The sequence below is a fragment of the Candoia aspera genome, chromosome 1, assembly GCF_035149785.1.
Source record: "Candoia aspera isolate rCanAsp1 chromosome 1, rCanAsp1.hap2, whole genome shotgun sequence".
Taxonomy (NCBI): domain Eukaryota; kingdom Metazoa; phylum Chordata; class Lepidosauria; order Squamata; family Boidae; genus Candoia; species Candoia aspera.
This window is the reverse complement of record NC_086153.1, coordinates 259,771,177-259,784,604: the sequence shown is the minus strand read 5'-3', so window position 1 is coordinate 259,784,604 and position 13,428 is coordinate 259,771,177. Positions and strand designations below refer to the sequence as shown.

Genomic DNA, 13,428 nt, shown 5'->3' with positions numbered 1-13,428 from the left:
AGAGCAGCTACTGACTGGGGGCAGGAGGGTGCGTTAACGAGGGAGGAGAAGTCTTCTACCGCTCCTGTTTGCGCGTTGGGTGCAATAGGACGTGTTTCTCACATGTTCTTTTTCTAATTAACCACACACGCGCGCACACGGCTTTCGCTGGGCTTGGCTTAGCAAAGTCTCACCCCCTCCTTCCCCCTGAGTCACACCAAGCACGCCATCCCAACTGCTGAGTGACAGCTAGCTTGCGCGCCTGTTCCTGTTGCCGCTTTAAAAATTCGAATCCAAGGGTAATGATTTATCAAACTCTTATTATCAAAAAAATGTCATAGGAAGGGCACCTTGCTATGCACTGACGCAAACCAAGTCTTTCTCACGGAGCTATAGAAAGCTTTGCTCTTAACGGAGCAAAATTCACTCTACCATTTCGCCCCAGCTGCAGTCTTTGCCTCTACAAGATTTTGTCCGATGCTATTGTAAATATGGTAAGTGGGCTTTATTTTTTCATTCGTTTTCTTTCTGGAGCCTCGGGTTGGGAGAAAACGGTATTTTACTCGTAATCCTGCCGATGGTTCTGCACTGTTGCAGGTTAAAAGTAGTTAGGAATTAAGGCTTGAGAAAAATGTACCGGTCGGGAGTGAGCGTGTAACGCGATGAACGCTGTCCGTGGTCCTGAAAGTCCACATTGCTCTAAAGATGTTCTTGGTTACTGTATGTATAATAGAATACAACGTTTAGTATCTGCTACTTTGTGGACCTGCATTTGCTGACTTTCTTTGGAGGGAGGGGTCGATTCAAAAGTGTGAAGAAAATGTGTTCTGCCTTTATATTCGCTTTTCAGAAGAAAAAAAACCTTTGCTACAGCAAAAATGTTTCTGCAGGAAATGTTATACAGCTGCCATGTTGTAAGAGTGGACTAGAATGGAAATATGAAGGTGTAGAAAATTAAAGCGTAGATCGGAGAATGTGGCCAAATTTCAAAGTTCTACGTCTGCAATCCTATTCTTACCCAGGAGTAAACTCCATTGAAATTAACAGAGCTTCCTTCTGAATAGTCCTGCACTGAATGCACTGTTAGGTTGAGATCTCAGAATACCTACTGAGAAGTAAATCCCATTAAATTACAAACACACTACTTGGAGTAACTGGGATGTGAGAAAATATAATCCAGCGTTTTTATGTTTCTTGTGCTCCTCCCCCATCGGTAGAAATATCTGGGAGGGGGGATCATGTTTGGGAATATTTAGAAACCAGCATTATTGAGTTCCTCTATATCTCGCTAGCTGCATATAAGGCAGTTCGGCTTCATCCCTCCCCCCCACTCCCCAGCTCAAAGCCAGTATGCGCTGCTGAATGACAGAAAGGAAATGGGGCGTAAAATTAAAGATTTTTTTTCTACAATGCTGCAAAGAGAGGGGAGCATCTTTCAATCGTGACGAGAAAATCAAGAAGGTTTGCAAGGAGAGAGCTGGGGGCGATGCTGTTTCCTACGCCGGGAATGTGGGTCTGCAGGGGGAGAGGCGATTTTAGGTTAGGGTGCGAAATGGAATCTGCCGCAGCGTCTCCCTGATGCTTTAAGCGGCGTAACCTTCACCCGAATTCTTGACGTTCCAGAAACCTTCTTCGAGGAACACAGCCGACGGAGGGCAGCCGTTCGTTTCTTACTGTCACTCTGCTCTTGCAGGATTACGCCAATCCAAAGGAGATGAGCGAGCAGCTGGTTCACAGCCCCGAGGTGGTCGCCCCTGGGCCACTGGAGAGGGCAGGGATCCTCAGAAACAGTCCCGAAACCGAGCAGCCGCAGAACTTCCAGTCCCAAGTCCCTTCTCAGCTGGCTAAAGTGGCCACAGCTCTCTCGGGCGACAGCCACCCTCTGCCCTCCGACGAAGGGCAACCCAACGAGACCGAGCGCGCCAAAGTTGGGATCGGCAAAGTCGCCCCCGCACAAGGCAACCCCCCAGCCGGCAAAGACTCCCTCGATCTTTGCCCGCTCAAGAATGTCCCCAGCGCAGGGAACGCCGCACCAGCCAACATTGCCCCCTGCAAAATCCCTCCCTTGCAAAGCACCGACGGGGCGGCTAATCAAAATCTTGGTAAGAGCCTGCTGGAGCCAAACAATGCCAAAGCCGGCTGGGTGAACCTGAGCCAGAGCACCGTGGTGCTGGGCACAGATGGAATCGCATCTGTTCTGCCTGGCAGCGTCACCGAGGTGAGTGGTCCCCCCCACCCCCCGCACGTTGCTCGCTCTCTTTCAGAGCGCAGGCGAGGGCTCTCGACCCAAGGAGACAGCAACGGAGGGGCCCCGACGGCGCAAAACTCCACCCTCCCGGCATCCCCGAACCATTGAAACCTGCCTGCCCTTAACTCCAGAAGCGTCATTCCCAAATACTCCTGCCGACTGGGACTTAGGGGATGTGTAGCCCAACATTTCCCAGTTCCGGTAACGCTGGTTTAAAACAATCCAAAATCGAGATTGGCAAGGAGCGACCCTGAAAAAGAAAACCAAGGCTAGATTCCTGCGAACCCCTTTCAAGGCAGGAAGGGAAAAGGCAGGAGGTGTTACTGTTCAACAAGGAGAAGGTAGAATCATGGCCATTCTCTCCACAGCCCACTTTTCCTAAAAAGACGTTTCAGGTGGTTTATTTTATTCTCATAATAGCCACCTAAACTAGATTGAGAGGAGACGACTGGCCCAAAGTCAGCCTGTAGGCTTCAAGGTTAAGGGGTGGCTTGAACCTAGCTTTCCCGAGCCTGAGAGCTCTGGCTTCACACGGCGCGCTAAGCCATCAGGTGAGTTGCTCGAGTTGGCTTAAAAGTGCCAGCCCAGCAATGTGAACGATGGATTATAGCGTAGTGCCTTCGGGAAAACCATCTCCAAGAAGCGTCTGCCGCTCTGCCTTCCATGTTCCAGGATCGCTCTGCTTTTTACGGAGGGCTGCCGGTAAAACCAAGCAAGAGCCCTTTGGGATTCTGCTTGTCTATCCGCCTGCCTGGCCCCTGATCGGGGCACAATCGAAAAAAGCTACCCAACCAAAGAGCTTACGGGACCGACCCGTCTCCTGAAGCCCCAGTGGGCCAAGCTGGACGATCAATCACTTCAGCTCAGACAGTTTAATCGTTACTCGGAGTCAGTCAGCGCGCAAGTCGGGCACTGAGGCGGGCTGTAGAAATAGGGCCCCGGGCCGCTACTGCGGAGCACCTGATCCCTTCGCAGAGCAGCGGCCGCTCGGGAGACCCATCGCGCAGAAGCAGAGGCGCGCCGGACGCGTCCCGCTCAAGCCTTCTCAGGCCGGAACCTCCCCAGTTGACTGGGAGCGATGAGGGTTGTAGTCCGGTCCCTCTGGAGAGCATCGTATTGAGGAAAGCGAAAGTCTCCATTAACCCCAACTTCTTCTGAGGTCGTGAGGATTTTCTCCTTCCGGCCTTCGGAAGTAGGCTAGGCGGAAAGGCCTAAGTGGGAACGGTTGGGGGCCCCTAGGGAGGCTGCTTTTCCAGGGGGGAAGCCAAACGTCTGGAAGGCAGGGAAGGTAGCATTCGTGGAGATTCGTCATCCCAAGTGGCGCCCATCGCTGACGAGACCATGGTTAGTAATATTGGTAGGGAAGAGACAAATCAGGACATCGATGAGCAGCAAGATAGGGAAATGTAGGCCCGGAGGGAATTCGATAATCAAAACTTTTCCTCCAGGAGGGATATTTTCTTTCAATAAATACCTGGGGAAGATGGACTGTAACCCGCTCCTCGGGCTCCCCTTTAACCTTCCAGTGCATATTGGCTATTCCCCCCCCTCCCCCCCTCCCCCCCCCGTGACTGACAAAAGGAAAGAGTATCTTCCGTGGCTGTTTTCTTATTACAGGATCTTAGCAAATGAGGCAGTTTCTCTGCCACTCACATAGTTTTTATCGAATCGGAACGCACGCTTTAGTTAATAGAGGTTATAAACTGATTTAGCCTCTGGGATGAAATTCTGCGATTAAACGCATCATTCTCAAAAATGGTTCTCCCTTAACCACACTCCCAAGAATCTTAAGAAAGAGGAGGATTCAGTATCAGTGAAGAAATCAGGTTGAAATGTTACCATTCCGTTGACTTAGGGAGATCTCCCCGGGTCATACGGTATTTATCAACTGCAGGGAGCCAGCAGGCAAAGTGCCTTGTTTGGAAGCCAATGAACGGAATTCCTGCAGGGTTTTCCCCAATATTGGTTGCAACTTGAACCCCTGCTGCCTTCCAAAGCAGCCCCGGAAAACTGCCTGCGGGTTTAAAGTGTATCTTTTGATAATCCAATCTGTCCATCTGCTAACCCTCACTGTCGGCAGAATTTACATTTCAGAGCCAAGTTCACTTGAAGTGTATCGTAAATATGATTTAGTTCACCTTCTCTTGATTCACATAAACGGGAGGACAAGCCACTGTCCCTGGGCGCAGGCTCTAAAAACAGAAAGTGAGCAGACACCTTGGGCAGAATCGTGCCAAGAGCCCTTCAACCTATTTACAGTTTTACATGCTCCGTGAAGGTGGTGGAGTTCGTTAAAAGAACGCTTGGTGTCCATTCAGTTCTATGCTTCTTTTCTTTTTCAAAGGAGATTCACATGGGGATGTCAAACAGAGGCTGTGCTGGTTAGGGGGCTTCAATTAGCCTACAGCCAGATACAAAACGTACCCTGAAACATCAGAGTATAGTAATTCCAGGTAGAGCTGTGTCTGCAATTCTGCATGAACCTGGCCAGAATCTCAAATGCCTTGAGCATGACCAAACCATGACTTATAAAACTCAGGTCTCTCCGATTTTAGCAAAAGGGATTACAGCCAAGGCTAACTCTTCAGAATGCTTGGCTCCACCCCTTTCCAACAGATTTATCTTTGTATTGTTGCTTGGGCTAGCGCAACACATTAGGCTGGACTGTGGTTGGTTAGTTCATAACCAAGTGAGTTCTGCAAAACTAGAAGGTTGGGTTAATCCAGTCCAGTTAATCACGGGTTAGGATTAACCTATTGTGTGAATGCAGCCACAGAGCCATAAGACACATTTATTTATATCATCTGAGAACACATTACAGTTCTCAGACTACTGTTTTCTGGTAAATGTATCATTGTAGTAGTAGTAGTAGTAGTTATTATTATTTTCTCCCTGCAGCAGGAGGACGATGAAGGAGATGAAAATAAAGCCCGGGGCAACTGGTCTAGCAAGCTGGACTTCATCCTCTCCATGGTGGGTTATGCAGTAGGGCTGGGCAATGTCTGGAGGTTCCCGTACCTGGCCTTTAAGAATGGGGGAGGTATGGATTTTCCTCTCTTTTTACCTCGTGCAGCTCAGAAAGGGGTAACTCCCGAAGTCAGTTGAACCTAAACTGGTGGGAGGATTGGCTTGAATCCAAACTCAACGGCTCCACTGGTTTTTGGATTGGGCTTGCAGCCAGCAAATTAACCAGAAAAGTTGGGAGGGGGTGGTGAGGGGAAAAACAGGACTGGCCATTTCCTCAATAGGAATTTATAGCGTCATTCAACAGAGGACCAATGTCTCAGCAATGGAGAAGGTTTTATAGTCCCACAAGGATGGTTGGGTGACGCTATAAAGATAAGTAAAGGAAACTCCTGGTGAGGTCATGACTTGTTCCTGTAGCTTTATTGGCAGCCACAGAGAAGTGGTTTGCCCTTGGTTTCTCCCAGGAAGTTTAAGCGACTTCCTGGATTGTCCAATACAGCCTTGGAATTCCCAGGTAGTTTTCCATCCAAGCACTGACAACCCAACCCTGCTCAGCTTCTATGAACAGCCAAAGTCCACTCAGTGCTGCCACCTAGCCAAGCAGGCGGGGCTACAAAATACAAATTACTTGGCTGGGGAATTCTGGGAGTTGAAATTCACCTGCCTTAAAACTGCCAAGGTTGAGAAGCACTGCTCTAAACCATCAGCATAGAAATGTCAATAATCTTAGAGGGAAGAGGCACAAACTTTGTCTCCTTCCCTCTGGGTGCTGCCTTGGAGCAACCAAAGCAGCAAATAGACCCATGTCCTTCCATTGTAAATATAACTATCACATAATCGGTTTTAAAATATATTCAAAATTAAAATCAGTAGATTAGATGCCTTTTAGTGTCCTACTGTACAGTATAATCAGAATTGCTGAACAGCAACACACGCCAAGCAAATTGAAGAGGAGAATAATGTCCTTGTGGTTTTTTCAGTACAAAGTGGAGCTTCTAATTCACATCAAACATCGTGAGCATAGAAAAGGTCAACTGGACATGGAACATAAATGTATAATCTTTCTTAGTAGGGACATGTGTGAAAGAGTCTTTGTAAGTGTAATTCTAATTCGAGTAAGATGTTCAGAACTATTGGGGACAAAGTTCACTCTACAAAGGAGAGACATAGATTGTCATCACCACTCACACCCACCCTTCTTATGTGATAAACTGATGGTGGAGGCTGGTTCTCACTTTGACCTGAGCAGCAAAAACACCCCCCTCCCCTTAGGCTTCTTAACCTTTTCTCATTCTGCAGTTTGTCCATATGGAATTAGCAAATATATTTGCACTAGTTTCACTCCCCAGCAAAGGGGAAAATACCTAAGTGGAGAATGAACCCAATGCAAATTCTGCTGAACTTAGTGGGTTTAACAAGTAAGATGATATGAGTAGAATTGCTCAAGACTATAGGTTAGAATGTTTACTTTTAGTCCGTGTAAAAACTGAAAGGATTACTTATTTATGTAAATATTTTCTATGCTGTCCATTCCTGTTAGAACAAATTATTAAAACCCAGCAGCATAGAAAATTTCCCTCTGAAAGTATTTTTCCTTCAGAAATGAAAAAAAAAAAAACATAGCAAAGAGGAATCACGAAGCATACAGTGTTCATTTAAAATACTTTTATTTTATATTAGTGCCATAATTCCTGTCGCTTTTTAAAATAGCATGCACTGTAGCAATTTCTTTTCCAAGAGGTAATACAGTATCTAAAATCAGAACTGCCTCTGTATTAGAATTCAAGTAATTATTTTTTCTATCATGTTATTTAGGTTACTGTTAAAACTCCCTTCTTCCTCCATTCTGTGCTGCATTGTTTTAATATAGTTCGTTGACGTTAAGGGTTAGGGCTATTAGATCGGGGTTCCAAAATTTTAGACCAATAGTAAATGGCAGCAAAGAGATACAGAAAACTCTTGGCTGCCATCTAGAGATTGCCTGGATTTTTGCAGTCCAGACCTGGTGGCCCTACATCAGTGTCAGTACTACTTACACACTGAACCTTGCCAAAAAATCAGTTCCCTTTTTATGGATTAAATTATATGCATTAAATAGTTTTGGAGTATGAGCACAGTAGTTTCAGATTTACTTGATAGAAAATAATGCATATTTCTGCAAAATATTGGGTTGCTTTTCCTGCTTTCTGTGGAAAAATGTTAACAAAGGTAAACAGGTTCTATAGGATAATTAATTTTCATTGGAAAAACGCTGAAAAGTGAATTTCACACTTAAATCCCACTGAAAGTGTGGGCACACATACAAAGGGTTGCACTGTGGTTATTCTCCTTTTTACTATTTCTAGTCATTATTAAAGGGTCACGGGCTGTGTTTCTATCATGAACAGAGAAACTGTGTGTCCATACTTCCCTACGATATGCCTTGACTTTAAAGCTGATCGCTTACGTCCAGGTGCTGTAGAATATGACATCTCCCGGAACTGACTTCTAATTTAGTGGGGCGGATCGAAAATCGTAAACGCAAAACCAGCTGGCGTGGTAGATATCCGGAAGTCAATTCGTTGTGTTCAGCGGGATTACGCCAATGCGCAGATCCAGACTCGGGGGCTTGCGCGCGTGGCTGCGAACTTTGCCTCACTTCGAATTCAAAGCTCAGCCTAGCAGGCCTAGGCTGCAAAAACCCGAATGGCCACCAGCGTGCAGCCTTGTCGTTGACCTGTATTACTGCTGCCTGGGGTTTTGGCGGTGTTCAGATAGGAGTCTTTTAATCGGCTGTTTTGGCGCGAGGAAAGTGAGGTCCCCCTCTCTGCCTAACGCATAAAGCTACAGCGTGGTTCTCTGTGTTGGGTGGAACCAGCCGTGCGGTTGGCTTATGGATGCGTACTGGAAAGGAGCCGCCCCTTGGGGAGAAGCCGCCCGACCCAGCTGAGCTCGCTTGTCCGGGGCTTCTCGTCGGAAGCGCTGTATCCCAGCAAGCCGGAGACGTTTAAAGTGAGATTAGGGTGGCGCTTTTTTCGGTTCGTTTGGCTTCGCTTTGTTTTATTCTGCCTCACCCGGTCCCCGGCTTTCTTGCCGTCACACTCCAGGTAGCTCTGAGACGCAGTTGTAGGTGATGATGAGAAAAATGATTTGCCCTAATTGAATTAGCTGCGCCACCTGCAGCAAGGCCGCCGGCCATGGCGGCAGGCCCACGTCTTCCTTGTTGAACGCAGGGCCGAAACAAATCCATTGAATACCCCGAGAAAAAGGCGGACTGGGGGAGTGGCCGATGTAGGGAAGGTCGTACTATTGAGAAGTCACCCCTGTGAATTATAAGGAGCTTGCTCCGAAGCATATGCGGTGCTCTTTATGAGGCCGGGGTCTTCAACTGTTTAGTTGGGGGTGAGGCCTATTTTGTGGTACTGGTAAAGAGGCCCTGAATTGGATGTGACACATCCATGTAGTTTTTTTGGCAAGAGAACTGAAATGGTTTGCTAGTGCCTCTCCTGGGATATTTTTTGGCTTTGCAATCTAGCTCAGTGTTTCTCAACCTTGGCAGCTAGAAGATGTGTGGACTTCAACTCCACACATGGTCAAGTTGCCAAAGGTGAGAAAGACTGAGCTAGCTTACGGTCCTGGAATCCCTTGGTGGTCTCCTATCCAAATACTAAGTTGGCCTGATCTTGTTTTATTTGGAGACTAAACACAGTTGACCAGGAGATGCCTCTTTGTGGTATTACCATTCAGCAAACTGCCAATGTGTCTAGCCATTGTTGAAGGTTGTCATTCTTGGCTGTAAATCCAGTAAATAAATTAACTTTCTTTCAGAATGGAAGTTGTTAGGGTTAGTCTTATGACTGGCTTCCAGTATTCAACTATCTGAAATTACTAGAATTTGGCCCTTTTTGTGATTGCAAGTTATACTGGGATCAGTATGTACCAGCATACCCATCGTTCCCCTTGATTATATAATTTCGGTTTATCTTACTCCAGAACCAGCCTGTATTTTACAGTCTTATGCTGACCTTTCACATTCCAGGAAAATAACCAGCTTTTATTGCTTAATCCGATACTAAGTCATGGTGTGTAAACACTTTCCCTCTATCTTTTAGTGGGATCCTGATCATACAACCAACCCTGTCTTGATCTCTCATTGGTAGATTCCTTTGGAAAGTATAAGAAAATAAATGCTATAAGCCCGTCCGCATTCTCGAAATGAGGATGCTATGTAGAAGAAATGGACTGAGTTACGTTAATAATCTACTAAAGAGAGACCCTTTATATTTCTCAATTTAGTCACAAATATGGACTGTACAGATGGTTGAATCTTACTGACAGTGGGGTAATGTTGTTCTTTATGGATTAATTTTGTAGACCTGTGGGAGGCAGAATGGTGTACACAAGTCTGTTCCTTGATAACTTGCCCCATCCTTAGATACTGAGTCAGCTGCCTCATTTTGCCCAAAAGTTAAGTTAGCCTGGAGAAGAATAAAGCTTATAGTATGGATGAAAAAACATAAACTGTGGTTCATACATTATGCTAATCCATAGTGTGCTTTACATGGTGCTGGATTAGCATATTGTGCAAACCTAACCACTATAGTTTATAAACCTTGTTTTGTTCAGTGATTGGGTTTGTATTAGACACTGAGTTGCAAGCTAGCCCACCACCTTTTAGTCTAACATGTATGAAACCAACCTGTGTGGTTAATCTTCTGGGATAATACAATATACTAAACTCTCAACTGAATTAATTTAACAAACTATGATTGAATTAATCATGGCTAAGCATGTTGTTTGAATCTACTCATTAAAGAAATCTGGACTTAAATGCTATTTAAGGTAAACCTATTAAATAATAGAATGTTAATCAAAGCCAGCTGAAGTCCCATTGATGTCAGTGGGTCTATTTCCAAAAGAGTTATGCCTGTTTTCATTTGTTCTGTTTTTCTGATCAATATAGAGTCCCTGTGGCCCCACCCCAACCTGGGCAAAAATATAAATTTCTAAGACAGGCTTCCTCAGCATGGCACACTTTAACTGAGGTGGTGGAGGGCAATTGGAGTTGTAATTCAACACAGCTGCAGTGTGCCAATATGGCGGTTTGTTTGCTAAAGTATCTTAATTCCACAGAATTTCATGAGATGAAATATCTTAATTCTATAAAATTGTAAAACAGCAACAGTAGATGAAGGTTGGTTGTTTTCTGTGCCTAAGGTTTCTCCCACTTGGTCCTTTTTCCTATTAGGTGCATTTCTTATTCCCTATTTGACAATGTTGGCTCTGGCTGGAATTCCTATCTTTTTTTTGGAAGTTTCTCTGGGACAATTTGCCAGTCAGGGACCTGTGTCTGTTTGGAAAGCCATCCCTGCCTTACAAGGTAAGCTTCTGAAGCTGATTACTTCCTGTGCTTTTAGGAAATTAGGAAATTATGGATTAACTTCAGTTTAATCAAGAGATAGGAAATGATTTTGTTCTCTGGGTGGCACTGTAGAGAACAGTGGGTGATGCTCTGCAGTCTTATTTTGACCTTGAATGGACCTTGCATTGACTGATGTGGTAATAATGCAGCAGTTCTCCTGCTTTAGTGAACCTTCACTGCATTTCACAGCAGGAGAGTGTTCAATGGCTGCATCATTCTGATTGAATCAAATATGTGTGATAATGCAGTGCTGTAGAGTACCTTCCATACTTAAAAAAAAATCCACGCAAACCATGCTGTGTATTTATTTCTACTTCCCTAGTAGGTGCTGTACTGAGGATAGTTGTCTTAGTGTTCATCATATTTGTATAGGGATTATGGAAGATGCACAGCAAGATTCAAAGGTGCATGCTTTGATATATTAAAAATTAAATTGCAACAAAGCAATGTTGCCAATGTATTCATACTAATCTACTTAACCTGATAAATCATTACATGTGAATAATGGCAATTTGGTGCAAGCTAGAATAAAGCATTCATTTATTTTGAGCATAACTCCTTTAGAACTGAGTGGATCAACTTGTGATTAAAAATAAATAGAATGGGACTGTATATTGAATTGGCTGGAAAATTATGTAATCAGTAGACAAAATGCAGTAGCACAGGAGTAGTTGGTTTACCTTGGGACCAATTACCTTTTGGTCCCAAGAATATAAAAAGAGACAGTATCATATCTTTCTTATTTTCTTTTTTCAGGTTGTGGCATTGCAATGCTGATTATCTCTGTCCTAATAGCCATATATTATAATATTATATTGTGCTATACACTTTTCTACCTTTTTGCATCCTTTGTACCTGTGTTACCTTGGGCTTCCTGTAATAATCCTTGGAACACACTTGATTGTAGAGATAAAAACAAACTTTTGCTAGGTAAGTTGGGGCATGCTTTTCTTTTATATTTTTAAAGCTTACATGCCTGTGATGCTTCTTATCTGTACTATACCTCTACCAATTATCAGAGATCTGCTACGGTAATTTATTTTTTTATTATTGAAATTTCATATGTGAGACCTACCTAGGTTCCCTGCTAGTCACTAACCTTACCCTGTCATCATTGAGGCAATACTTTGTTTGTTTATTTGACTAAGGCACTGCCCAACTCCAAACTGACTCTAGGCAGCTCACAATATATAACAAGCAGGATAAAAATATAATATAAATAAAGAACAAGATGGGAAATTCAGCCAGCAACACATAGACATATGCAAACACATCCAGCAAGGGGCTCTACCCGGCTAACCCAGGGCCTGGGAGAACAGCCAGGTCTCTATGGTCCTCCAGAATGCCATCCGAGTGGGAGTCACACAGATCTCAGGGGAGCCTCATTCCAGAGGGCAGGTGCCAGGACAGAGAAGGCATGTTTCCTGGGTCCCGATAGATGACCCTGCTTAATTGAATGAACCTGGAGCATGCCAACTCTGTCAGCTCCATATAAAGCCTGTCCTTCCATTACTGTTATTTTGGAGCAATAATGATTAGATGACTTTAAAAGATATTATAAGTTGCTAGTAGGGATCCTGCTGCTGAGTTGATAATCAAAATCAGAGACATTCTACCTTTGTTTTACTGGCCTGTTGCTATGTTGCATCTTTTTTTGCTGAAGTTATCTCAAGCCATAAGAGATTCTTAATGCTGTCATTATAAATAGCAGTAACAATAATTTAGTTATATACAAATTCATCGTATCTGCATAAAATAATTAAAAAGTTAAGCCTAAAAAGCCAATGATCTAGAAATATTATTATACAACCAATAATCTCAAAATAACCACTTTATTAATATAATGTGACTGGAAATCAGTACGGATTTTACAGGTCTTTAATGTCCTTGTAAGGCCATCACTGATGGGTTTACCTATATATTCCCCAGAGAAGAGTTTTGTAAAAAAATGCTCATCACAGAAAAGTGCTTGCCCGCCTGTGTGACCTCTGTCCTAATGGAGAACTTGCCCTAATAAGGTGGATCTTCAAATAATTCATCCCAAATAGGGAATATACGCTTAAAATGCAATCCATCAGATTTAATCATGCTAACGAAGTATGCACATAGTTTTAAAAATAAAAAATAAGAGCAATGTGAGGGAAAACTATTTTCAAGCAGTGATGCTTATACTAAGGGAGTGTTTGTTCTGAGCCCTAAGATTGATACTGTTCGGTTTGAAGGTTTACTGGGCTGATACGTGTGTGCTCAGGAACAGAAATGCAAAAGGAAAAGAGACAGTTGTAAGTCACCCTGGGAAAACTTGATTTTGAAATAAATACATTTTTTAAAAATAAAAATAAAAATGAACCAATACAATGTCTATGTTTTTTAAGTTCCAGAAGCTGTCTTCCCCTGCAAAAGGGTCTTCTATTTTTCTTTTTTTTTAGCTCACTCTCAGGAGGCTTCAGAATTTATTTCAATTTTTTTTTAGTTTTATTGCTGCAAGGTGCTGGAGGGTTTCTTAATTGTGGATTTTAAAAAAAAATCTTTTATGTATTTCTTCATTACATTTTTGTGCTACATGTTTTCCCAACATTCTGTAGCTTACATGGCTGCCCATGTGTTCTGCTCTGAAAAAAGAAAGGAGTCCCCATTTGATATGTTTCCTTTAGACTGAAGTGTGGGAACTCAGGGAGGCTGCAGACTGCAAGAGAAATCACTGTAGAATTACTGAAACATCCCTGAGCTGCTGAATTACTAAGCTAAATGCAAGAATCAGGCCGCATGAAAAATTGGCTGAAATTTTATTCTCCTTAGAGAATATCAATTCTCTAAGAATAAGCAATATGCA

The 13,428-nt window shown here is 43.7% G+C and overlaps 1 protein-coding gene across 1 annotated transcript in view; it reads left to right on the top strand.

Annotated features, from left to right (window-relative positions):
* Positions 1–641: 641 nt before the first annotated feature.
* Positions 642–13,428, top strand: part of SLC6A5 (solute carrier family 6 member 5) — a 59,910-nt gene continuing 47,123 nt past the window's right edge. The window contains exons 1-5 of the mRNA XM_063318028.1: positions 642–703; positions 1,603–2,197; positions 5,132–5,267; positions 10,422–10,553; positions 11,352–11,525. Coding sequence (XP_063174098.1) covers positions 642–703; positions 1,603–2,197; positions 5,132–5,267; positions 10,422–10,553; positions 11,352–11,525 — 1,099 coding nt within the window. The remainder of the gene's footprint in view (positions 704–1,602; positions 2,198–5,131; positions 5,268–10,421; positions 10,554–11,351; positions 11,526–13,428) is intronic.